The following is a 26,427-nucleotide window of genomic DNA, read 5'->3' as shown; positions in this document are numbered from 1 at the left end:
AGTTTTCGCTGTTCAGGAGTCTGCCTCGCTGATGCATCTGGTGTGCTGAAGAATATGGATTTTTGATGAAGAAGTGAAAATATTCCCTCTTTATGTGTTTTGTTCAGCTTTTTAGGGTCCAGTCACAGTTTCCCTCTTTCCCCCTCTGAGATTAGTAAGAAGTGAACCCACTCTGTTAGTTCTTCTAGTCTTTAAATGCCATGTTTCACAGCTCTTCTAATCTTTTTCTTAAGGTCTGTAAGTTTTTACCATTGAAACAGGCTACAGACTCAGCATCTTCTCTTAAATGTACTTTGTATTGTACTGGGATTCATTTCCTATGAAGTGGCTTTGTATGAAGCTGTTAAGCCATTTATATCTATGTGCAGATATCTGAAGTCTGTTATACACATTCTTGATAAAACCCAGCACCTCACACATAGGTTCAAAACTAGTTATGCCAACATAACCTTTGGTTTTCATATTTTTCCTTTGTAGTTGAATCTACATCTTTTACCTCTCAAGATATAAGAGGTGCTGAGGCAGGGACATGCTCCAGCCCTCTGGTTGCCTGTGATACTTTGCACAAAATAATTCAACATTCATTGAGCCAAGGGTGGGAGTATGTTGAGCATGATTTTCTACCCTGGCACTAGAGCAGTCACCTGGAAAAAGCAAACCCTGGGTCCTGGTCTCTGTCAAGAACCATTCTTATGTATTTTATCTAATGACCAATTTAATAAAAAAAATATATACAACTCCTTGATACAGAGGGTAGAACAAAGGTCTCCCCCCAGTGAACACCCATATAAGCTGAGGGCAGGTTCAGTTCACTCTTCAGTTTTGATTGCATTTAAGTCCACAAAAAAGTGCTATACCCTCTAGTAGCATGGTAGTGTAGGGGAAGATGCTCTTACACTTTCCCACCTAGAGCTGTTCCACTTTTTATGGATTCATGAAATATTCATTGGTCCAGACAAGAACAGATAGGGAAATGGCTCTACCCTAGTGGTTAGGGCACTCATCTTGGAGTAGGGAAATAAGAGTAGGTAATTTGAACCTGTATCTCCTACACAGTCTGGGTAAACACATTAACTACTAGGCTTTGGCTTAAAAGCAGTGGAAGGGAATTATTTCTCGCCTTATGAGAACATGTACTAGACCAGGCCCTGCAGAAAGGGTGTTTGTGAAACCTGCTGGGGCACAGTCATCACAATCAAAGGGGTATAGTTAGGTGTCAAGCACTTCAGGCTTTGTTGGTTCTGCACATTCCCAGCAGCAGAAGTTTAGACATTTTCAGTGCTAGGGCACAACCCATGCAAAACAGAGGCAGAATAAGGCCTGTGGCAATAGTACAGTTGCCGGAAGACTTGCTGGTTGTAGGAGCCCTGGGTTCAAGTTCCTGCTCTGAGTCGATTAAAAAAAAAATGGATCTAGGCCCTTCACCTTTCTGCTGACTAATCACTAAATGATTGGGTGCAAGGTAAGAGAAAGATTCAAAGGACACTGCCTCCAAAGTTGTTTAGGTACTCAATTTCCTCTTAATTCAATGAAAGGTAGGCGCTTAAATATCTCTGAGTATGTGGACCTCAAGACAAACCCTTAAAGAAGTGGCTTCTTTTCGAGGCATGGGCAACATCTTTATTTTCTGTGAGGTGTCTTGTATGGTTGCAGACACTTTTTTTTTTTTTTTTTTTTTTTTTACTATGTCACCTTGGGGCCTACTCTGATTATAAGAGTTTCATTTTTTTTTTTTATGTAGCAGTCTTCAGTGCAGGGAAGACAAGTCTCCTTGTGCCCAATTTGTATCCTGTACCTGCGTATGAGAATGAGCACACACAATTAAAGGAAATGAGAATTTTTAGTGTATGCAAATTTATTCAATTCTGCAGTTATTTATTTACAGTTGATGACTGATACCAACAAATGAGGTAAAAATATGAGGTATTAATATGAGTATAATATTTAAAAAATGTAACTATCATAGTGTATTTCCAATGGCAACATAACACTTGATACAAAATACTGCAGTATCTGACTGGTAGTGTCTAAATGCACAATTTTACAGAAAATGTATTTCACTGATACATGCCCTAGAGATGCTGCAAGTACATCCACAAAGATTGTGAGGCACCCAACAATGAAAGGTTAGTCTACAATCTTGGTAAGTACGGTAGGTGAACTGAGCAAACCTTCCAACTGCTAATGTGTTGGGATAAAACAACTATTGTAGTTGGCTAACTTTTTTTTAAAATTGCTTTCCCAAATGGTTTACTTCTAATTTACAGAATTGCCATTCCCAGTGCCTGGTTAATTTTGTGTCCATTAATACCTATATAATATTTATTTATGATAGCTAAGGTAATACAAGGGCATTAAAATCTCATGCTTTAGGATATTGCTACTGTGGCTATACACATGGGGAAGTTTGCTTTCCTCTGGAGCTTACAGCAGTGACAATTGCTGCCAGCTGGAAACTGTTTTTGACAAATTAATAATAGAATGTAGTATGCAATTCTGTCCTCTCGAGCAATCATTTCTGTAACTGTCTATCTCTAGGGTCAGAGTGGTTACTGTGGCATCCAGATATCTTACAATACATATAGGCAAATGCAGATAATTTAGTACTTGCATTTCTAATACTTACAGAAAACTGACAATTGCACATTGCTGACAAATATCACAACACAGATCTAATCTAAGCAGTTTCAAAGTACTGGCAGAAGCTAATTCTCCAAAACAGGTTGCTGAATTATGGTACAAAATGCTATGGCTATTGGTAAAAACATGTATCACACTGAATCAAACTCTCAATAAATCTCTGTGGGATACATTTAAAAAGGTGAACTGAAACATGTATCTTGAATAACAAGCTAGCTTCTGCAGCAATAAATAAGATTAAGGTGAACAAATCTGACTAATGAAGGAGAACTGTGTTAGCAGATTGGTATGTATACAACTACATTTTTGGTCTTATGTTAGTTAAAAAAAACCCCCGTCTTAAAGATAACTTCAGCTAATTTTCAGCATTTTAAAGCATTCCTCATTTAGCAAAATAGTAAGTCCCTGAAAATGAAATGCTCTAGTCAACTTGAATGGCTCTTACTCCTCTTAACCAGGGGCACATCCTGGTCCCACTGCTTTCAACAGAAGCAGGACGATGGCATGAAGATAGTGCAACACATAATATTAAAATGTTTACTGTTATTAAATAAGCATTTTTTCAAGAATTAGTTTTCATTTTTAAGCTTTTAAATTTCTGAAATGCATAAACAACTTTTTAAAAAAAGTTTAGTTTATTTCTACATGGAGGTATAAAAAACAGAGTTATCTGCACCTTTCAGTCCATTATAAGAAATATTGTTTTGGACTTTGCTAAACAATTAAATATCTTGGCAGAAGAATGAAAGAACAGCTTTATAAGTATTTGTTTCGAGCCTAGCCAGAGGTCTAAAAGAAACATTTAACACTGGTGGCTCTCCATAACTTAGCAATTTGAGTTAATAAAGAACCTTACTCTTTACCTTATTTGCAACATTCCCTTCTACTTCCCCAAAATTATGGGAAGTACCTTGAACACAGCAAAGAGTAAGGCTGTGTAACTGCAAATATTTCATTGCTTAAGGCAACAGCAAGTTTTCAAAGAATATTATACAGTCACAAACTTCCTGCTGAACAGTGTGAAGTCTTCAAACTGTGCACCTGGCTACACTGTCTGCATTAGCATTTTATTTCCCACATTATTCCTTTCAAACTCCCTACACAGAACTCTGTGTACCTTCTTGTAACCTAGACACATCACACACAAAACAAATATGAGAATGACCAAGCATTCAATTCTTTAGGTATCACACAGATTACATCATATAGCCCTGTGATAATAAGAAAATACAGTTTATGTAGCATTGAAACGCTGAGAAACAAGTGACAGACATATATGGTCCAAATGGATGAATGTGATTGTTAGAAAGCACTAAATTATATACAAAATAATTACTTTATACATACAACCATATATAATATATGGATAAATATATACATATTGTACATTATTTATTTACAAATAAAATATATGCTTCTTAGAAGCCTTTAAATATCAGAATTATTCAACACAAGTAATGGTAGTAGATTCATTTTGAAGTAATGGTGATCAAAGCTCTTTAAAAAAAATGTTTACTTCAGTAATGGAAATGAAGGTAGTAGGTGAGTAACACCTCCAGAATGAAAGTGTCTTCCTGTAAAATTCCTGTTTCACCACTGCATGGACTTCAGGTCACCCTTCTCCAGCCAGTAACTGTAGCCTTAATCAAATGAGTTCTTTGCCTCAGGCCCTTCTGTTCTCTCCTGTATCCTGATTTATGCTTACAACCTTCCCGGAACAGTTACTCAGATTTTGGTTTCTGGTCCCTCAGCAATCAGGGGTTGGAATGAGTTTCTGATCCTGGCAACTTCTGCTGCACACAGATGTCCAAAAACTTTATTGTACCACTCTGGGGAATGGCCCCTGAAGACATTAAAAGAAATGAAATTACTGACAAACTGTGCTTCAGAGACAATGATGGCCATACATGTTACGCCTTACTCTGCAGCATCATGGAAATCCTACAGTGCTGATGGGGAAATCAGCTATTTGTTCCAATCATAAGTGTACTTTGAAGGCACCATGCAGTACTCAAATTTATGTTGCATGAAGTGTACCAAAGGCAATTACACTATATTTGCATTGCATGAAGTGGTGGGGTAGTGAGCTTGGGATAGACAGAATGTTTCATCTGCAATTCAGGCACATCGGATCTGTCCTCTGTTCCATCAACTGGCTTTCTATAAACTACGAAATCAAGTTCAAGGTCCTGTACTTATGTTCACAGTACATCATTTCCTCTAGTACTTTAAAAGACCATTTAAGCTCAAAGATGAAGGCCACTGTCACCAGCTTTGCATTTCTAGAATAAGGGAGTTCTGTCATTGCTGTGAAGTTTAATTGTATGAGTCCAAGAGCCTTCTCAGGGGCTGGCTCAAAACTGGTGAACTTCAACATTCAAACCATTACAGATCTCACCATCTTCCTCTCTAAAGTGCAAAGTGCCTTTTTGACCTTGCCCCTCTGCTAGGAAAGCACAACTGGCCTTTCCAGTTAAACAAGTTGAACTTAGCTTTGTGCTCTTTGGTTTACTGAGGGACATCATTGATCTGCACTCTGGAGATGTGATACTTACTTAAGATCAATTCTACAGATGTGTGTCAACCTGGATTTTCCTGAGCCACAAGGCTCTATTAAATATTGAGAGTCCATCACAATTGCCCGTACACTCCCCATCAAAGGAGCCTCTTCATGTTCCACCGAAACAGCCACTAGCATACACATCCCTTTTGGCAAATCTGTCCTCCATGTCCTGTTGCAACACATTAAAAAAAAAAAAAGGAAATATTACTTTTAGGGTAAAAGGGTGTCTTTATACATGCTCCATGATGAGGCTGGGGAGGGGTGCTTTCATTAGAATGCATTGGAGCAGGCACTGGGCATATGTATAGGTGCCCTAAATGTTCAAGCAGAGGATAAATACGTTTTGGTGTTCAGGAAGGTCTGTACTTTCTATGAACACATCAGGGAGAAAACAGGAGAGAATTTCCTTAAGTAACTTTTGCAGAAAGTTCACTAATTAACTAAACCATCTCTCCAGGAAAGCATCCAACAGAATTCATCCTAGTTTTTAGATCCAGTCTCTCCCTTGAAACAGATTAATTATGACAGTGGGTATCATTAAAATCTTGCCACTTAATGCTTGCAGAAAGAGATGTGCTAGTCATTAACAGTCATGGGAGATGCGAGTTTCAATTTCTCTAGAAGGAGGAGGGTTGAGCCCCTAGAGGAGGAGGGTTGAGCCCCCTCTGCCCCCTAGGAGGAGGAGGGTTGAGCCCCCTCTTCTTGAACAGGGGCTCTAACCTCAAGGTTTAACTAGAATGCCTAGCATTAAATGGTGACTTTGACATAATGGACATCCCAGAGACTTGTTTAATAATAAGCAACGGGATGCTGTTATAACACGTTACAAATTATATGGAAATGACAGTATAGGACATGTAGATGGAGGAGTGACACTGTACGTTAAGGCTAGTATATACTGTCACAGTATAAAAATCTTATGTAAAAGGAAAACTACCAGAGACCCCCAGGCCATGTCCAGACGAGCACAGCTGTGTGGTATGTGGTGCCTCAGATACTGCATGTCTCCATGCTGCAAAGGAATGGCATGGGTTTGTTTTTTTTGACCCCTGGATATCCAGGTATTAAAAAAAATTGGGGGAAAAAAAGGTGGAGTGGTGCATGCAGGGGCAGCACACACTCAAAACCAGAGCCTGGCTGACTGGAGCCACGTTCCACTGCCAGCCAAGCTCTGTGGCAGGACTGTTGCTGCTGCAGCCCCAGGACGCCCCTAGGACCCCAGGTAAGGCTGCTGGGGCCAGCACAGTGCTGCCCCCCCGCCTCCCCCACCACACCCAGGGTAACTTGCCACCCAGCAGAATGCGCATGGCACAGGTGTTCCCCGGGGAAAACTAGTGGTGGCACAAGGTGTGCCACTGCTAGTTGTTCTCGTGGAACCAAATGTCCATGCACATGTGGACATGGCCTCTGTGGGTAGAAATTCCATACTTGAATAAAAATAATGAAATATTAGGATTCTACTACTGATCACCTGATCAGGAAGGTGAAGGTGATTATGACATGCTTAGGGAGACTGGAGAAGATGCTAAAAGGGGGTCAAGCAATAATAATGGGAGAGTCCAACTATTTTCACACAGACTGGATCAACACCTCATCTAGGCAAGATGTGGAAATAAAATTTCTGGATATGATGAATGACTGTATTTTAGAACAACTCATCTTGGAACCCACAAGAAGAGAAGCAATTCTAGACCTAATCCCGAGTAACAGGACCTAATTCAAGAGGTATGTGTTAATGAGCTAGTCTCTCATAGTGACCATAACATAATTCAACATCCTACTAGGCGGGAGTAAGCCAAAGAAGTCCACTATGTCAATATGCAGTTTAAGGAAGGGAAATTGCATGAAAATGATGAAACTAGTCAAAAAGAAGTTAAAAAGAGCTGACAAAAAGGCCTGCAGGCAGCTTGGGAGCCAATTAAAAATACCATATTAGAGGCTCAGTTAAAGTATATGCCACAAATCAAAAACGGTATTATGTGGACCAGTAAAACCCCTGTATGGTTTAAGAGCGAAGGTAAGGAGGCCACTCAAGGCAAACAATCATCTTTCAAAAAATGGAAGGTGTCCAAATGAGGAAAACAGGATAGCTCACAAACGGTTATGTGTAAAAGCAAAATAAGGCAAGCCCAAAAAAGAATTTAAGTATCCTCTAGCAAAAGCTGCTAAAGTTAATAATAAAAACTTTTAAAAATACATCAGAAACAGACCATCAGCTGGAGAATTTGTGGGATCACTTGATCCTGGGGGTGTAAAAAGTGCACTCGGGGATGAAAAGGCCATAGCAGAGAAGCTATAAGAATTTTTTGCATTGGTGTTTACTGCAGAAAATACTGGGGAAATTCTCATGCCAGAACAATCCTTCCTAGTACATTGGTCTGAAGAGTTATGTCACAGTGAAGTGACAGCAGAAGTTTTAGAACAAATTGATAAATACTATTAAGTCATGGTTTTTCATCCCTTTTGGATCAGTGGTGTACCCCTGGCGGCCAGACACAGAGCAGGGGGCGAGGGGGGGCACAGCTGAATGCACAGCGGTGGCAGCCACCATGTATAAACTTCCCCAGCCCCCAATGTCCAGGTGGGTTGGTGGCACCTACGCAGTAGCACAGGATAGTTCATGGCAGTGCTCTGTCCCTACCCACCCACGTGTACCCCCCAGGGCCTTCTCAAGTACATCCAGGGGTGCGTGTACCCCTGGTTGACATCCCCTGCTCTTAAGTGACCAGGCCCAACCGGTAGCCATCCAAGAGTTCTGAAGGAACTCAAAGGTGAAATTGCAGAGCTACTGGCAATAGTGTGTCATTTATCATTGCAAACAGCCTCTGTGCCAGATACCTGGCAGGTTGCCAAAATAATGCCCATCTTCAGAAAGGGCTTTAGAGGTGATCCTGGGAACGACAGACCTATGAGTCTCATTCCCATCCCAGGTAATCTGGTACTATCTATAATAAAGAAGGAAACCGGAAGTCACATGAATAAATATGATCGGCCAAAGAAGAGTCAGCATGGCTTTTGTAAAGGGAAATCCTGCCTCACAGATCTGCTGGAGTTCTTCAAAGATGCTAACAAGTATGTATACAAGGGGGACCCAGTTGACATAATATACCTGAAATTTCAAAAAAGTCCTTCAACAAAATCTTAAAAAATGATTCGCATGGCATTGCAGAGAAGGTTCTTTTATGGCCTGAGATCTGGATAAAAGATAGGCAACAAAGAGTAGCACTCATAGTTCAATTTTCAGAAAGGGAGCAGGTCAAAAGTAGGGTCCTGCATGGCTCTTTGCCAGGCTCAATTTTGTTTAACGTTTTCATCAATGACCTGGAAATGGGGGTATACAGTCTGCAAATGATACCAAATTATCCTAGGTAGCCAAATCCCAAGCTGAAAGAGATTAGCTGAAAAAGAATCTCACCAGGCTGAGTGAACCAAAAAAGTGGCAGATGAACTTCAGTTTTGACAAGTGTAAGGGAAAACTAACCTCAACTGTGCATACACAATGATGGGTTCTGAACTGGCTGTTATGACTCAGGAAAGAGACCTTGGAGTCATTGTATATAGTTCTCTAAAAACATCAGTTTAATGTGCAGTGGCAACCAAAAAAGCCAATGAAATGTTGGGCATCATTAACAAGGAAATAGAAAAAAAAAGGAGAATATCATTATGCCATTATACAAATCTATGATGTACCCGCATCTTGCATACTGTGTGCAGTTCTGGTCCTCTCATCTCAAAAAGGATGTTGTAGAATTAGGAAAGATGCAGAGAAGGGCAGGTAAAATGATCAAGGATATGAAGCAGTTGCCCTACCAGGAGAGACAGAAAAGGCTAGGACTCTTCAGTTTCAAAAGGAGAAGGCTGAGCTGAGACAGAATAGAGGTCTATAAAATCTTGAATGTTGTGGACCAAGTGAACAGAGAAGTGTAGTTCCCAGAATACTACAGTTTGCAGCATTTGCCGAAATTAGTAGGAGACAGGTTTAAAACCTAACAAGAGAAAGTACTTTTTTTTTTTTTAACCACAACACATAGTTGGCTTTAGTTGACTTGTAGGATTCATTTTTGCAGGAGGTGGTAGAGGCAAAGCATAACCAGGTTCAAAAAGGGACCAGACAGAATCATGGATGACAGATCTATTAAGAGCTGTTTAACTGAACAGATGAAGATGTTTCCACTGGCATCTCTAAACCAATAATGGTGGTTCCCCAGGAGGGTAATGAATAATGGATAGCTCCTCTTTGGAATGCCCAAGGTGTTAATTCACTCCCATATTTATTTGAGAGCCTATGTGAACTAGAAAGATGTTAGAATAGTTATCTACTGCCCATTGACTGACTTAAATGTTTTTGGTTTTCAAGCAATGCAATTTCTTGGTCTACACATATTCCAACTTTAAATGTTAGTTGGCAGCTTTAACTTAAAAGATGTCCAGATTGGTTTTTCCTTTCTTGGGGGCTCTTAAAACTCCTATACCGTGACAAGACCCTTTCCCCAGAGAGTTGGGTTGTATTTGTATTGTTTTGACAGCAAACACAGATAGGTGAAACAGCCATTATTGCTATCATAGTTTCATAGTTTCTAGGGTTGGAAGGGACCTGAGCAGATCATCTAGTCCAACCCCCTGCCATGGCAGGAAATAATACTGGGGTCAAATGACCCCAGCAAGATGTGCATCTAACTGCCTCTTAAACACCCCCAGGGTAGGAGCCTGCACCACTTCTCTTGGAAGTTGGTTCCAGACCCTAGCCGCCCTGACTGTGAAGTAGCACCTCCTGATATCTAACCTAAACCTGCCCTCTGCCAGCTTGTGACTGTTATTCCTGGTCACTCCTGGTGGTGCTCAGGGGAACAGTGACTCCCCTAATGCCTGCTGATCCTCCCTGACTAGTTTATAACAGGCCACAAGATCCCCCCTCAGCCTTCTCTTTTGGAGGCTGAACAGGTTCAGGTCCCGCAGCCTCTCATCATGTTGTCCCCTGATCATACGAGTGGCCCTCCTCTGGACCCTCTCCATGTTGTCCACATCCCTCTTAAAGTGTGGCGCCCAGAACTGGATGCAGTACTCCAGCTGCGGCCTGACCAGTGCTGCATAGAGGGGGAGGATCACCTGTTTGGACCTGCTCGAGATGCATCTGTGGATGCATGCCAAGGTGCGGTTGGCCTTCCTTACTGCCTCCCCACACTGCCCGCTCATGTTCATCTTGGAGTCAATGATGACCCCCAGATCCTTTTCCGCCTCCGTGCTGACAAGAGGGGAGTTCCCTAACCTGTAGGTATGGTGCCGGTTGTTCCTCCCGAGGTGCATCACCTTGCACTTATCTGTGTTGAAACCCATCCTATTCTCATCTGCCCACCCTTGTAACCTGTCTAGGTCTGATTGTAGCCTGTTGCATCCTGCCAGTGTGCCTATGTCCCCCCACATCTTAGTGTCATCAGCAAATTTAAACAGGGTGCTTTTTACCCCCTCGTCCAAATCACTGATGAAGATGTTGAACAGTGTGGGCCTGAGGACCGAGCCCTGCAGAACCCCACTGCCCACGTCCTTCCAGGTTGAGAAGGACCCATCCACTACCACCCTCAGGGTGCGGCCCTCCAGCCAGTTGGCGACCCATTTGACTGTGTGGGTGTCTACACCACAGCCCCCCAGTTTCTTAATGAGAACAGGGTGAGAGACAGTGTCAAAAGCCTTCCGGAAGTCCAGGAAGATTATATCCACTGCTACCCCTGCATCCAATGATCTGGTGATCTGATTGTAAAAGGCCACCAGGTTGGTCTGACAGGACCTGCCACTGATGAACCCGTGTTGGTTGCCCCTAAGCATGCAGTCCCCTGCTGGCCCCTCCTGGATGTGTGCCAGCATTATTGTCTCAAACAGCTTGCCTAGGATCGAGGTAAGACTAACCGGCCTATAGGTTCCCGGGTCCTCCTTCCTGCCTTTTTTGAAGATGGGGACCACGTTGGCCCTCTTCCAGTCCTCCGGTACCTCACCAGAGCACCACGAGTGCTCGTAAAGCCGTGCCAGGGGACTTGCAATGACCTCGGCCAGTTCCTTTAGAACTCTAGGGTGGAGATCATCCGGACCGGCTGACTTGAATACATCCAACCCCTCCAGAAGCTCCCTAACTAAATCCTCGCTAACCCATGGCCCAGGTGTGCCTCCCCCGGGGCCTGAGGGGGGCCCAGCAGGGAGGTGGCTGTTCTGGTCCCTACTTAGGAAGACGGAGGCAAAGAAATGGTTAAACATGTTAGCTTTGCCGTCCGGTGTGACGACCAAGTTTCCCATCGCGTCCTGCAAGGGCCCCACATTACCCGGGACCTTCTTTTTACCCCCTACGTATTTAAAAATTGACTTCTTATTGTCCTTAATCTGGGAAGCTAGTCCCAGTTCCATCTCTGCCTTGGCCTTCCTAACTACCCCCCTACATCCCAGAGCAACTACAGAATAGTCCTCCCTGGTGGTGACCCCTTCTTTCCATTGGGTGTAAGCCTCCTTTTTAGCAAGGAGACATTCCTGGATGCTTTTGGTGAGCCACGGAGGCTTGTGTGCTCTCCTGCTCCCTTTGATCCTCGTTGGGATTACCCTCCTTTGGGCTTGGAGGATCGTCTCCTTAAGGAGCGACCGCTCTCCTTGGACACCTGGCTCCCCTCCCCTCCGGGACCTCAGCGCTTCTCCAACTATCCTCCTTAATAATACTATCCTATCAATTGCTATCAATCAGAAAGAACAACATACCTAGTTTTATAAGAGTGAGCTGCAGGAGCATTGCTCAAATTTCTTTGAGGAAAAGTGTGAAGCAGGGATTTCTTAGGGTGATATCTTTTATTGGACCAACTGCATAGTTGGGATGGAGTCTGAGAAGCTGAAGAAGAATGTTTTGCATCAGAAACTTGTATAACTCAATCCCAACTATGCAGTTGGTTTGATTAAAAATATCACTTTAACACTACCATTCAGATAAAGGTCAGTGTGCTCTAAGTACATAGCTGTGATTTACTTTGAGGAATAATATACTGTAACACAAATGTATATGGCATGTGTGCTCTCTACATGCAAGTGTGTAAATGTTAAAGATAGATATTGGTAAGAACAGATCTTCTTAACATCAATGTGAAAGACACTGGAGAATTACCTTTCGCTTACCTTAAAACTACAAAATCTCTGACGGGATGGGGAGCCATGCTGTTCAAAACATATTGGTATATTTCTGTCTGCTTGTCCAGAGTCTCTATGATCTTCCATTGCAAGAAGTCCTCATCCCAAAGATGACGTTCTCTTAACACTCGATTTAGTACAACTGACGGGGGTGCTTCAACTTCAACTGATACTTTCCAAAGCCGTAGTGGGTTCCCATCCCCAACCTGAAGTAAACAGAAAATGAAAATGCTGGATCTATGAATATATGCTCACTGCAGAATTAATCAAGAATTCATGGAGGGGACTATTAGCATATGCTTAAGATAAAGTTCTGGACCATTTACATTTACAGATAATATTATTCACTGTTATTTATTTTCCTGTACAGAAATACACCTCTGCGGCACTTAAAACAATAGATTAAATTCTGGTCTAAGATCAATGTAAATCTGAAGTAGCTTTCCCGATGGCACTAGAGTTACTCTATATAGTGTGATGTGAATAAGTCTTTGCCCCAGATATCTTAAGAAAGTGGAACATGGGTCAGAGAAAAAGCCAGGGAATGGGAAATGTTTGGAAAAAAACCTAGGTAGATAGAGGGACTGGTTGCTGGCAAAGAATCTTATGTTCAACAGGGAAGAAGGCTATAAAGGTACTCTGAATTGAAGGTATGCCCCTCTCACTAATCAGTGCAACAGAAATAATCGGTGTGGAATGTGTGGACCTGGTGGCTCATTCTTGTGCCTAGATATCTAAAGATTCTTCTTTCAGTGGCTCCAAAATAGTAGTGGTGGAAAGGCTTTCATATAAAAAATGCCGCTCACTCACCCTGAATTCTGCTCTGCAGGCTGGAATAAACCCTAGCATGCCCAAGATGATATTTTGAGGGACAGTACTGTGCTGAATAGAGTGGTAACAACAGCATGGTCAGACTCGATCACCACATTTGGAATCAGGAAGAAAATTTACTCTCTGGTCAGCTAGGTACAGACTGTGGGGATTCTTTTCTTCCTCTGTAGTAGGGGGCATGGCCTTCTTCCTTAGATTTCTCAAGAGCATTTTAAGAAACCTTGCAGCAGCAGGGCATAGCCACCCTTGTCCCCTGTTTCACCTGTGGAAGTTTAGGGTGTCTTACCTGTTGCATAGGCCTTATGGCTGTAGGACAGGGTTGATTGTGTCAGCAATAGGTTAGACAAAGATTTATATGGGATACTTTGGATAGGGATGGGCCTATCAGGCAGGTGGCTGAACTAGATGACATCCAGTGGTCCCTACTTCTATGTGATTCTCTATTAACATCAGAGATATCAAGATTCCACAGCTTTGCAGGACTGACCAGGCAGAGCAGGCAGGAAATTATATTGTACCTATTTTAAATAAGAATTTCCCAAACCTCCTTGTGCCGTCTCTATTGTATTCCACTAAATTGTTTCCAGGAGGCAAAAAGATAGCCAGGAAAGTTGGCCATTCTTCACATAAACAGCTCACTCAGCTAGTGTAACATGTTTTTCCTCTCTTCCCTCATCCTCTCTCTCTGTTTCCATGGTTTGCTTTACTACTTTCTCTGTTAGGTGTTTTGAAACCTCAGTCTGGCTTCTGTTGCCCACAGGGATGCCAGAGGTAAATGCTAATCCTGTTACACTTTTATTAACTATAGGACTTTTTAGCAGGTTCTTTTAAAAAAAATTGCTTATTTGTCTCGGAAGACTTAAAAAATAATATGTGTTTATTTTGCCATGTAATAAGCTCTCTCTGTTGAAATGGGGAAGTTGTTTTATGATCAGTTGCATTTATTATTTATCTTCAAATTACCTTTTTGTAGGTAAGCTCTGTGCTCTCTATACTGGGACAGGTGATCCAGCCTTTGAATTTTTCTTTTGCTTCTTTCTGAAGGTTCTGCAGCAGACTTTCAATGTACATTTGGTAAGTTCCTCCTTCTTCATCTATTTGTTTTCCTAGCTCCTCCAGTGTTGGAGAATGAATTTCAGCCTCCACATAAGAGTTCCGAGATTGGGCTACCATGTCATGTGGGACCTGCTCCAAAGAAAGCAGGGAGAATGTAGAAACACTTATTTTGAAAACTGCCTTTAAAGAGAAATGTTTCTCAGCATGATGAATTATTCTCTATACAGGCAAAATGGATGTACAGTCTATGAAAGAAAATACCCAGTGCTATCTTTTGTTAATCTTGAGAAACAAAGGTAGTAGAATGAAATAGTCAAATCAGTGGGTGCATCTACACCAGGGGCAGGCAAAATATGGCCCACAGACCAGATCGGGTCCACCAGGCCCTTTCATCCAGGCTGCGGTGCCCACCAATTAATTGTGCCCTACCCAGCCCTTCTGCCCATGAGGGTGGGAGCGAGGCACCCACATATACACCCCCCTAACATAGCCTACTGTGCCTCGCTCCCACCCCCGTAGGCAGAAGGCCCCAGCCCAGCCAGAAGGCAGCATCTTGGTGGGATTGCTGCTGCAGCTGCCAGTGACCTGCTCAGCAGCCCCAAGCCCCGCTCGCTCCAGGCAGCAGGTAGGAAAGTGGCAGGGGTGGGACTGCAGCATGGGAGGAAAGCCCCATGCATTGTAGCTGGCTGCCTGTGCCACTCCCTGCCATGCTGGTCCAGGGAACAGGGAAGGCAATCAGCTTCAGCATGTATAGCTTCCTCCCATGCCATGTGAGTGCATGGGCTGCACGTGCATGGCAGGGAGTGGTAAAGGGAGCTGACTCCAGTATGTGGGGCTTCCTTTCTGTGCTGCACAAGTGTGGGGGCTGCGCATGCACTGTGGGGAGGGCCAGTGATAGAGATTGCCAGGCAGGGGCTGTACCCCTTGCTGCGATGTACAGTGCTGGCTGGAACTGCACCCACTGAGCACTAGCACCAGGCACAAGCATACTGAGCACCCCCACCTGCTGCTGTGCCACCCTCCTGCCAGAACCACCCACCTCACACAATATACAAGACTAAGAATTCATTTTTGAGTTCTTATGCAATCACCTCTATATACACTATGCAAACACAAATCATGCTGAAAATATTTTTTGTAATAAAATTAAATATGTTATGTAGAGCAGTGCTTCTCAAAGTGGTGGTCCACGGACCAGCCTGTCTGCAGTGAGTTGCCAGGAAAGAAAGAAATATATTTTCAGAAGCATAACATTGACATGTCATAGTACCACAGTTCATACGTTTCAACACTCCAGGTGACGTCACGTCGTGCGAGGTGAGGAAAGAGAAAGAAACAGCCAGTCGCATATTTGTGTAGCCCCTGGCCCATTGGAAAAAAAACTGCTGGTCCACCACATCAGATAGTTTGAGAAGCACTGATGTAGAGCACATTAATGCATGTGTAGATGTGACCCAGCACTATCTTTAATGATGGGTCTACCCAGCCACTAGAGGCGCATGGTAGGGCTGCAGGGACTTGGGAGTAACTTTAGTGCCAGGTCCCTGCGCATGTAGACACCTGCCAAAAATCATTGAATGTGCATTAGGTTAAGTGCATTAAATTTAGTTGCGCTTAAATGCACACATAGATGCACCCAGTCTGAATAACACTGCATTTTATGGGATAGAATCACACTGCTGAACTTTATATCAAAGGCCTCATGTTGCAAACAGGAATCCCTTTAATTCAAAGAATATTAACTTGTGTTTTTGGAGTGGGAGGAAACGAATGATATGTAGTTCCATTAACACTTGTAAAGTCCTGGGTGATTATAACTCTGTTATACTGACTAAAGAATAAAGCATGTCAGCTCCCTTGTTATTTTTCAGTAAGGCGCTGGAAGCATATAACTATTTAAATGTTATCACAACTGATTTTGTTATAAAGTAAAATTGCTTCAAACCAAATACATTGGTGAAATTCCTCAAGAGTAATTAGCTGATGTTACCAATAGTGCCTTAAAAGATTAAAGGAGACTGTCCTGAAAAAATGGGCTAAATAAACTTCAAATGAAACACATTTATAAATAAGTTAAGAACTATCACCTCAAAGCTCAAATGACAGAGAAAATATAAGCATAAACCATAAATACTTCAGCGAGCTTCATTCTGTGCCATGGTCCCCATGAATAATGCTGTTTGAGTCCTTCACTCACCTCAAAAAGTTTGTTGCATTCCATTATCATATGTGCAAGTCCCTGAGTAGCTGCCAAGTTTTCACTGAGATCCTTCTGATCTGGCTTCCCTGTCATATATTTTTTCTGTATTACTCTGTAATTGAATTCAGTTTCTCAGTTAAGGGAGCTGAACTTTAACATGAAAACAAACATAATGGCAGAATAGTCTCATGGTCAGAGAGAAGCGCTTTTTATTTTACATTTCCCAGAAGAGCTCATTCAAACAGAGATCATTTTTTGATTCTAAAGGAAAAACCTTCACTGAAAATATTGTCAAGTCAGAGGGGTTAAAAATACTGTACACTGTGCACTGTACATTTTGAAGTAGGTCTGTGACAAATAAGATGCCCAGTATTCTGCCTGTCATTTTTTTAAAGATTAGCAGGGCACTATATGAAGGGAAGATTTTTTCAATCTGATGTATTTGAATATATTCCAGTTAAGGAGAGAAAATGACAGGGGGGGCCTTTATATGGGTCCACTACTATTGTGCTTGATCTAGACCCTGTTTAGTCTATAGTCACCCTGTGCACTTTATACAATATTAATGTGAGCTGATATGAATGCTGTGTTCCAAGTGGCAGAGAGCTGCCAGAGCCTGCGTGGATTGAGTCACTGGCAGAGCCAAGATTAGAATTTACTCAACAGTTCCTGATTTTCCAGTGCCCTCGTGCCCCCTTAAAAAAATATTTAGAGTGAAGTTTAGTGTTGTACAGGATTTAAGCCATGCACTACTCACTGGGAGTGTCTACACAAGATGCTTAACTTCATATTAGCATAGTTTATTGAGAAGTAAACATGTCTACACATGCACATGCTTGCTTTACAGTAAACCTCCTTAATCTGAAAATGCAAGTAGCAAATTTACTCGGGATTAGTAACGGCGTAGTAGCGCTTGTGTAGATGCTCGACCTGGAGCAAAATCTGTTCCCAGTAAGCCATCCACCAGGGGGCAGGACAAAGCTTCCTGCTCCTGGGAGCTGCCTGCTGCTGGGGTGGGAGATGCTGGGCAGGGAGATGCTTATCTCTCAGCTCCTGCTTCACCATCCTGATTGGGGAGTAGGGGGCTGGGAGATCCTTATCTCCTAGCCTGAACTCTGCAGCCGTGGGGCTTGGGCTGGGAGACCCTCACCTCCCAGCCCGAGCCCTGCAGTTGCAGTTGCAGGGCTCAGGCTGGGGGGTAAGGGTCTCCCAGCCTGAGCCCCATGACTGTGGAGCTGATGCTGGGAGCTCCTTGCTGGCAGGGGCAGGGGAAGCTGTTCCAAGCCCAGCTCTGAAATTGCAGAACTGGGGCTCAGAACAGGCTGGGAGCTTGTTCCCAGTCCCTACTCCATGATCACAATTATGATCCCAGAACAGGGGCTAGGATCTCCCTGCATGGGGACAGTTCCCTGCTCAGCTTGGAGCTAGCTGGGACCTGCCCCTGACCCCCTGCTGCCTGCCCCACTGACAGATTGGGTCAGGGACCTGGGATCTGCCTCTCCCCTGCAGCTGTTTCCAAGCCCCATGTCCCTGACTGGGGAGCCAGGGCCAGGAGCTCTCTGCTGTTGAGGCACAGGGACATTTTTCCCACCCCAGCAGCAGGCAGCCCCCCAGGCCCAAGAAACGGCTGTCTTCTGGCCCAGTGCTCCCTGCCAGCTCCTGGACTAGCACCCAGAAGGAGCCCGGAGCTCCCCCAATGGCAGCAGGGGCCCATTGCAGGGCTGTAGGGAACTGGGTGCCAATCTGCTCCATAATCCCCAGGTGTTGATGGCTTCCCAAAAACCCTTACTCTGGAGTAGTTTACACCAGTGTAAATTTGGGTCAGAGCAAAGTATGCGTAGTGACTATAACAGAAATTGTGCGCCTTAAGCCTTTAACAGGCAGATTTTCAGTGCATGGTAAAATCTCCTCTCTTTCCACTGTAGTCAATGACAAAAGTTCTACTGGCTTTATGGGAGAAGAAACAGAATTCTTGTACCTTCAAGACACAAGACTCCTGCTCAAACTGGCCATGCTTATTTGATGCTTATTTCAGTGAGGTTTCTGTAGACCTTGAGTTTGTGTAACCTTTTGCCACAGTTGTGCTGGAAAATTTTATCTTTTCTCTGTGCGTAAATGCCCTTGTGGGCTTTGGTCATGGGCTCACGGGCTTTGATCTCTCCGCCCAAACTCTATACATGCAGTAAAAAGTGGCCACGTTTGAAAATCTGATCTTAGATTACTTAAAACATTTTGCATCATGCTAATATTAAAATTATGTAAGGTTTCATAGTTTCATAGTTAGTAGGGTCAGAAAGAACCTGAGCAGATCATCAAGTCCGACCCCCTGCCATGGCAGGTAAGAGTACTGGGGTCAAATGACCCCAGCAAGGTGATTGTCTAGCTTCGTCTTAAAGACCCCCAGGGTAAAAGCCAACACCACTTCGCTTGGAAGTTGGTTCCAGATCCTAGCCACCCTGACTGTAGCACCTCCTGATGTCTAATCTGAATTTGCGTTCTGCCAGCTTCTGACTGTTATTCCTGGTCACTCCTGGTAGTGCTTGGGGAAACCGAGACTCCCCCAATGCCTGTTGGTCCCCTCTGACTAGTTTGTAACAGGCCACTAGATCCCCCCTCAGCCTTCTCTTGTGGAGGATGACCAGGTTCAGGTTCCGTAGCCTCTCCTCATAGGGCCTGCCCTGCTGACCCCTGACCATGTGAGTGGCCCTCCTCTGGACCCTCTCCATGCTGTCCACATCCCTCTTGAAGTGCGGCGCCCAGAACTGGACGCAGTACTCCAGCTGCAGCCTGACCTGTAGCACAGAGGGGGAGGATCGCCTCCTTGGACCTGCTTGAGATGCATCTGTGGATGAATGACAAGGTACGGTTGGCCTTCCTGACTGTATCCCCACACTGCCGGCCCATGTTCATCTTGGAGTCAATGATGACTCCAAGATCCTTTTCTGCCTCTGCGCTGACAAGAAGGGAGTTCCCCAGCTTGTACGTATGGTGCTGGTTCTTCCTCCCCAGGTGAATCACCTTGCATTTGTCAGTGTTGAATCCCATCCTATTCTCCTCCACCCACCCCTGTAACCTGTCTAGGTCTGATTGCAGCCTCTTCCTTCCTTCTAGCATGCCCACATCCCCCCACATCTTAGTTTCATCAGCAAATTTGAACAGGGTGCTTTTTACCCCCTCGTCCAAGTCACTGATGAAGATGTTGAACAGTGCGGGCCCGAGGACTGAGCCCTGGGGGACCCCACTGCCCACATCCCTCCAGGCCAAAAATGACCCAACCACCACCACTCTCTGGGTGCGGCCCTCTAGCTAGTTAGCGACCCATTTGACTGTGTAGGTGTTGACACCACAGTCCCCTAGTTTCTTAATGAGAATGGGGTGAGAGACAGTGTTGAAGGCCTTCCTAAAGTCCAGAAAGACTATGTCTACTGCTACCTCTGCATCTAAGGATTTGGTGACCTGGTCATAGAAGGCCACCAGGTTGGTCTGACAGGACCTGCCTCTAATGAACCCATGCTGGTTGCCCCTAAGCATAATCTCCCCTGCTGGCCCTCGTGGACATGCGCCAGGATAATTCTCTCAAAAAGCTTACCCAGGATTGAGGTAAGACTAACTGGCCTATAGTTCCCCGGGTCCTCCTTCCTCCCTTTTTTGAAGATGGGAAACACATTGGCCCTCTTGCAGGCCTCTGGCACCACGCCAGAGCACCACGAGTGCTCGGACAGCCGTGCCAGGTGTCCTGCAATGACCTCAGCTAATTCCCTCAGTACTCTGGGGTGAAGATCGTCCAGACCAGCTGATCTGAATACATCCAGTCCCTCCAGAAGTTCCCTGACTAGATCCTCACTGACCCTTGGCCTAGGTGTGTCTCCCCTGGGGCCTGAAGGGGGCCCAGTGTGTGGGCTGATCCAGTCCCTGCTCAGGAAAATGGAGGCAAAGAAGTCGTTAAATAGGTTAGCTTTGTCATCTGGTGTGACAACCAAATTTCCTAGCATGTCTTGCAGGGGCCCCGCGTTACCCAGTACCTTCTTTATGAATACATAAACTGAGTCAAGCTAGAGACTTACCTTGGTGAACTTTCTTTCTTGACTATGTTAAGGTGGAAAAGAGAAGGGGCCAGACACACAGCTAGGTTCATAGGAGTCATCTGATTCTCTTCTACTGAGGTGACATCTCTTAGGAAGCAGAGCAGAGTCTGCAAAGCCTCCCTGTTTTCATCTGACATCAGCATGATGGCTGCCTGCACTGCCTGAACCCGCTGCTCCTGGGGAACATCTGAGGAAATCAAGAATCATTCAGTGGCATTAATCATAAGATCAAATAAGGGCACTGAGCTATAATGAAACGAACTCACACTGCAGTGTAGATTTTTTTTTTAGAAGGAAAAGGGTGAAGGGGATGAAACAACCTAATTTCTGCAGTGCCATTACGTTTTATTTGTTCATTATACATAGCCTATTTAACAGAATTTACTACCCTTCACTGTGCCTTGTTCGAGAGCTTGTTCTCTGAGCAGGAGACTGTACTTCATTTAGAGTTGATGGTGTGAGAACAGTACTTTGTGCCATAACCTTAAATGCAATTTTCTATGAATTTTCTGTCCCTCAAGAGGGCAGTTCAGAAAGCATTAGGGAAGCTTGGGAAATGCTTGCACTTATGTCCAGAACCAAAGAAGAGTTTAATGAAAGTGGAAATGGATATGTTTAAGCAGCATTTTGGACAGAATCATTTCTAAAGCTACCATGAGTTTTCTTCAGTTTGGATTAAGAGAACTCTCCTGGGTATTAATATACTCCCTGTAACCCTGTGAAAGAACAGCAAAAGCAGCTTTACTGCAGGTGCAATAGCAAGCTTTGAAGTTAAGTTCTGGCTGTTAGAAGGCTCCTGAAAACACTATTTTAAAAGCTTTTGAACAAGAATGGCAAAGTGTCTCTAGCACACCCCTTGTTTTCCAGAGGCAACAGACACAGACACCTTCAGAAAAATAAGAGTAGTCTTGGAGAAGCCCAAGTGCTGTAACCCCCCAGCCTTTCCCATACTCTCATGAGTCATGACTGTGTTCTGGTGCATAGTGAAAGGAACAGCACAGTTAACCTTTAGCTACCTTGGAGCTTTGGGTGAGTGGAGTGACATAAATCTTTGGTATGCCACACATAATACCTCCATATGCAAAATTCTGAATCATCATATACCCACTCCCTGCAATCACAGAAAAATCAACTATTTGGGATACATCAGCAGATTCCTAACAGATACTCACTGCCCCATACGTAGGCAGGAATGCCTCAAAGTCCTTGACAATAAGTTATAAGGAAAAAAAACCTTCCCAGGACACTTGAGGGACCTGTGATGCAGGTTGGCCTCCCCTGGCTAAAGCTTCTTAGCTTTACTTTGCAGTGGGATTTATTAATTCTCAAATGTTCTGCAGAGGGAGGACTACCTGCCATTTCCACAGACTGGGCATTTCCATAGCTTCAAGAAAGCAGGAAGAAGGCTCCTGTATAAAATGAATACATAAACTGAATACTGTAACAACTTGCTTTCTTAAAACTTTTATCTGTGTGCTGTATTAGAGCATTACAGGTTCATATCTACTTGCAGATGCATCTTTCTCAAAACAAAAACTCCTATCAACACACCAAGGGTATGTTTCCTTTGCTGTCTTACATAAGTTCCCACACTCCAGGATTAGATGCATGTTTTAGAGACTTATGCACTGAGATGTGACAGGTAACTTGCCTTCCCTCCTGTGTTAATACAGGCAAATTCCTTGTTTACAGCAAACAATGATTAAAACACATTTATCAGAGCCATTAAGAGCACATAATGTATAGCTCTAAAATCCTTTTGATTTGGCCTATTTGAGGTTGTGCTTTTATTGGTGTAAATAATTCCTTGTGAAGTTTATACGGCTCTGAAATGTGAGGTGGGCAGCACTTTAATCATAGCAACTAACTTCTATGAAGATGTCTAGAATGAACGAGTCAGAAATTTGGAGACCACAACAGAAAATAAAGCCTTTCAGGTTATTTCTTTTCTTGATGTTCCTCTGCCTCCTGTCTTTCCTGCATGTTTTCTTTGGATTGTAAAACAGATTATGAAAGCTGCTGAAGGGATTTGGACACCTAGTTTTCATGAGTTTAGGTGCAGAAGTTACTTAGACAGCTTTCAAAAGCTCAACCCAAGCCCTTGAGGGCAGAGACTGTCTTTTCTGACCCCTTTGAAGTGAAAAGAAAGAATCAGGCTCGCTATGGAAACTTCAGTACCATGCTGTTGTTGTTATTAATGATACCCTTACTTACATTGATAGATGTGTAAGAAGGTTTCTCCTAGTTTACTGGTGAGAAGAGGTTCTGGCAAGTCTCTGAAGAACTGCTTTACCATATCTGCCACATCATAGGCTGACTGGTCTTCATACCTGACATTCTCGGGAGAGCTCTCATTCATCTGACGCAGGGCCTGGATTCGGGATTTCACGCCTGATTTTCGAAACAGGCCCACCTAAAACGGGTATCACAGGTTGATTATACAGGTGATTTATTTTTAAAATACACTAAATATTTCTTACTGGAGGCTCTGGGTTTTTGTGACGTTGCGTTAACTTGTTTTATGATAGATTAGAGCAAGAGAAAGATTTCATACAAATATTAGTTCTTAAGTTAATGAAAATACCAACAAGCTTTACCACCAGAAAAATCACAAATGTACACTTGTAGTAGGACTATAATACTCAGAATTCTTCCCATCTATATCAAGTCACACGCAAAACCACTAGAATATATGCAGGTACAATGTTACTTAAAGATTATGGGCCAAAGTCTTACCTAGTACAAATCATTGTACTTTAGTTGATTTCAGTACAGCTACAAAGATTTGTCTTAGCTGAGTACCTGCTGTTTATTCAACTATGTATTTTAAGGATTAACAAGAAAATATTATCTTTATAGCTATGTAGCATGATCTGTGGCAAAAGATAAGCACAGCATAGCGGAATTTTAATTCCAAGACTTTAAATCTATTTTCCCCTTTCTGTTTCCTGCTTCCGAATGTTCCTTCAAATTCCCCTGAAAATCCCACTAGTTAAAAAGCAGCAGTTGCAGAGGGATTATTTGTATAGAGTCTCTAAAATACTTTTTTATCTTGTTTGCTTTCTAATCTGAAGGAAATGGTAATTTTTAATGAGATTGTTAGTGCCTTCACAAACATGCTGCCCTTTTACAGTAGTTCTCATCAGCGGAATTCCCCTGAGGCGCATTTCTGAGCATGAACTACATTATTTATTCCCAAGTCATCTTATGGTATTCCATTTGGGAAGTGTTTATATTGTTTTTCTTCAGTTTACAGGGAGAAAGGTGAAATACTGACAACGATCTATAAAAAGAATAAAGTGGACACATTTCTGACTTTAAATTATAGATTTAAATTTTTCTCGTCTGCAGTGTATAGCTAGCTCTCTGTCTTGTTAACTTTGAGCAAGGTTACTGGACTGAAAATTCCAGCAAAACAAAATGTAAAAGCAAAGAAATATGCAATTAAGTCATACAACACCCACCCACTTACTGTTTCCAGTCCCTAGGCCCTTTACAACCATCCTCTTTTGGACACTCAAACTCCATGTTTACTGGCTATATATCTGTGACTTTTGATTAATATGGGGGTAACCAAGTTTCCTTATGTTACACTGTAAGAATTTCTCTGCAGTGTGTACAGTTAGTTTGGAAGTGAGATACAATGTTAGGTTGCAAAGAGTGGCTGCGAGGGTTTTTTTTTTACAATGTGTAGGGAAAATTATGTAAATGTGTTATTTCTTTGTTGTTTGTAATCTAAACTAGTTTATAAAAATGACAGGACTGAAATCAGCAGCATGTGCCTGATGGTGAATTGCATTTCTATTCAGAGGGTAAAGCAGTCTTTAGTTCTAATTGGAAATATCCGAGTCTTTTAATCTGATTTCTCCATCTTTTCTGGTCTCCCCTTTAAATGTTTTCACCTTCTTGTCATTCAGATGCCCAAGACGCATGGCCGTCATTGCTTCTATTCAAAACAAAACCATGGTGTACAAACGTAAGAGCAAACCCTGGCGTCTGGCTTTGTGACAATCTGTCCTTCTAGCATAAACAACCTTTAAAAACTCACAGCTATATTAGACTCAAAGGTCAGAAATCAAATTTCATCAAAACAGTCTTCTGCTGCATGACATCCTGTTACTGTTAATCTCTATTACTGTTTAATGATGTTTATCTGAATTCCTATTTCCCTTTATTTTCAAAAAAAAAAAAAAAGCTTAATTAACCAAAAGAAGTTAGGTCTTGGCTCTCTGCTACAATATTAAATGTTCTTCCTGTAACTATTGGTGGCCTAGAAACCCAGTGAAACCAAAGAAACTGCCAGAGGTTAATTTGGCCCATTCTTCTCTGCTTTCCTCCTGGCTTGCTTTTTGGCCAGCCTATTACTGTTGATGTGTGACGGAAATAAAAGCTCAGCCAACAGCAAAAGATACAGAGCCTATTACCTCACAGGTTTGTATCTGAATAATAATGTACATAATAGCCATGATCTCTCACTGTGCCTCAGACCACTAACAGCTACCCTGAGTGCCCAGGGCCACATTTCATAATGTAAAACAACTCTAATAAGTCTGTGCAGTGGCAATTCTGGAAGTGCAGAGTTGTAGTCTGCCTCCCACCACACACATGACAATACCTTAATGAGCTATGTACTAGGAGAGGTTGCTTAGCCCTCCAGAATCCAGTGGTGGGGCATTAGCAGATTCTGAATTAAACTTGGGAAGGAAAAATGGGTGTCAAATACAGAAACTGAATTACTTGAATGTTTTCAAACCCGAGTCTGGCTTGGTCTCTGCACAAATCTGTACATGTTTGGACTCTGGAAGCGCTAAAGTTAAACCTCTTTCATCCCTTATTTGTATTCTCTCCTTCCCCAATTCTAGCTTTTAGATGAATAAAGCGTGCCCTATAGCTTCAACACTTGACAATGTAAAAATCTGCTCAGCGTAAGGCAAAGCCTTGCCTGAGATTAACAAGAGATGCTCTTTCTGACTGCCTCAATTATCTCCATCACCTTTTACTTTTTCTGATCCCTTTCTGCTTTTTGTTTTCCTCTTTTCTCTATTTTCTTCTCTTGCCATTCCTCCGTCCTCTCCCATTGTCCCTATCTGCTTTTTACTTTTCTCTTTCTTCCCTTGCCATTTCTTTCACTTTTTCTTCTCCCTGTACCTACACATTTCCTTCCTCCAAATCCATTTCTCAATCCATCCCTTTTCTCCTCTCTATGGCTGGTACCCAGTTTTCCCCTCGATATACATACCCAGATACATGGTGATAGGCACTAAATGAGAACTTAGATATACATTGAGGTGTGCATGATTTCCTCTGTCCATTCCCACTGAAAATGAGGATATCTTTATTAGATTATTCCCACCAACAGCAGATTCACTCTTGCCCTAGCCATAATGCTACCAAAACGCAGAGCAAAATGGAAGACTCGGAAACAAGCCCTATCATGCTGGAGCTAATATACTGCTTCTACCACACTGGCAGATAAGGAACAAGAGCACAACTGGGAAATCACTGATGCACAAAATGTTGAACTACTGTGCCTAAGCTCTTTAGCCACATTACAGCTGTCACGGAGTGGGGCCTAGGGGCAGCCGTGATCCCTCTAGCGCCCCCTACTGTGTCAAGTAGGCGATCCAGCACCCTCTTTTCTCACCCGCCACGTCTTGTTGGTATATATAAGTTTCTATGGGAGGCTGTCTTTGATCCCCTTGTACACGGTGTTATGCTGAAACTAGCCCCCGTTCCGTATGGGGTGACTCAGTGCACCCCAGCTTTATGGGCTATGCGTGCCTCCTACCTCCCCTTTAGCACGCCCCAAGCCTCGCAGCTCTTCCAGACGTTATCAGGTTCTTTTCCTTTCTGCGCCCTGCCCGGCACCCCTGGGCTTGTCACGCAACTGGCGCCCCTTC

The 26,427-nt window shown here is 43.2% G+C and overlaps 1 protein-coding gene across 9 annotated transcripts in view; it reads right to left on the bottom strand.

Annotated features, from left to right (window-relative positions):
* Window positions 1–1,837: 1,837 nt before the first annotated feature.
* STARD13 (StAR related lipid transfer domain containing 13) overlaps window positions 1,838–26,427 on the bottom strand; it is a 602,523-nt gene continuing 577,933 nt past the window's right edge. For all 9 annotated transcript variants that reach the window (XM_090027662.1, XM_090027653.1, XM_090027672.1 and 6 more), the window contains 7 exons: window positions 22,742–22,940; window positions 20,507–20,714; window positions 16,440–16,554; window positions 14,150–14,371; window positions 12,344–12,561; window positions 5,196–5,372; window positions 1,838–4,483 (listed from right to left, as the gene is read on the bottom strand). In XM_090027662.1, coding sequence (XP_089883788.1) covers window positions 4,366–4,483; window positions 5,196–5,372; window positions 12,344–12,561; window positions 14,150–14,371; window positions 16,440–16,554; window positions 20,507–20,714; window positions 22,742–22,940 — 1,257 coding nt within the window. In that variant the 3' untranslated portion in view covers window positions 1,838–4,365. The remainder of the gene's footprint in view (window positions 4,484–5,195; window positions 5,373–12,343; window positions 12,562–14,149; window positions 14,372–16,439; window positions 16,555–20,506; window positions 20,715–22,741; window positions 22,941–26,427) is intronic.

Source organism: Crocodylus siamensis, chromosome 1, assembly GCF_052110815.1.
Source record: "Crocodylus siamensis isolate JL-2025a chromosome 1, ASM5211081v1, whole genome shotgun sequence".
NCBI lineage: Eukaryota > Metazoa > Chordata > Crocodylia > Crocodylidae > Crocodylus > Crocodylus siamensis.
Note: the sequence above shows the minus strand (reverse complement) of the source record. Positions and strands in the feature narration are given on the sequence as shown.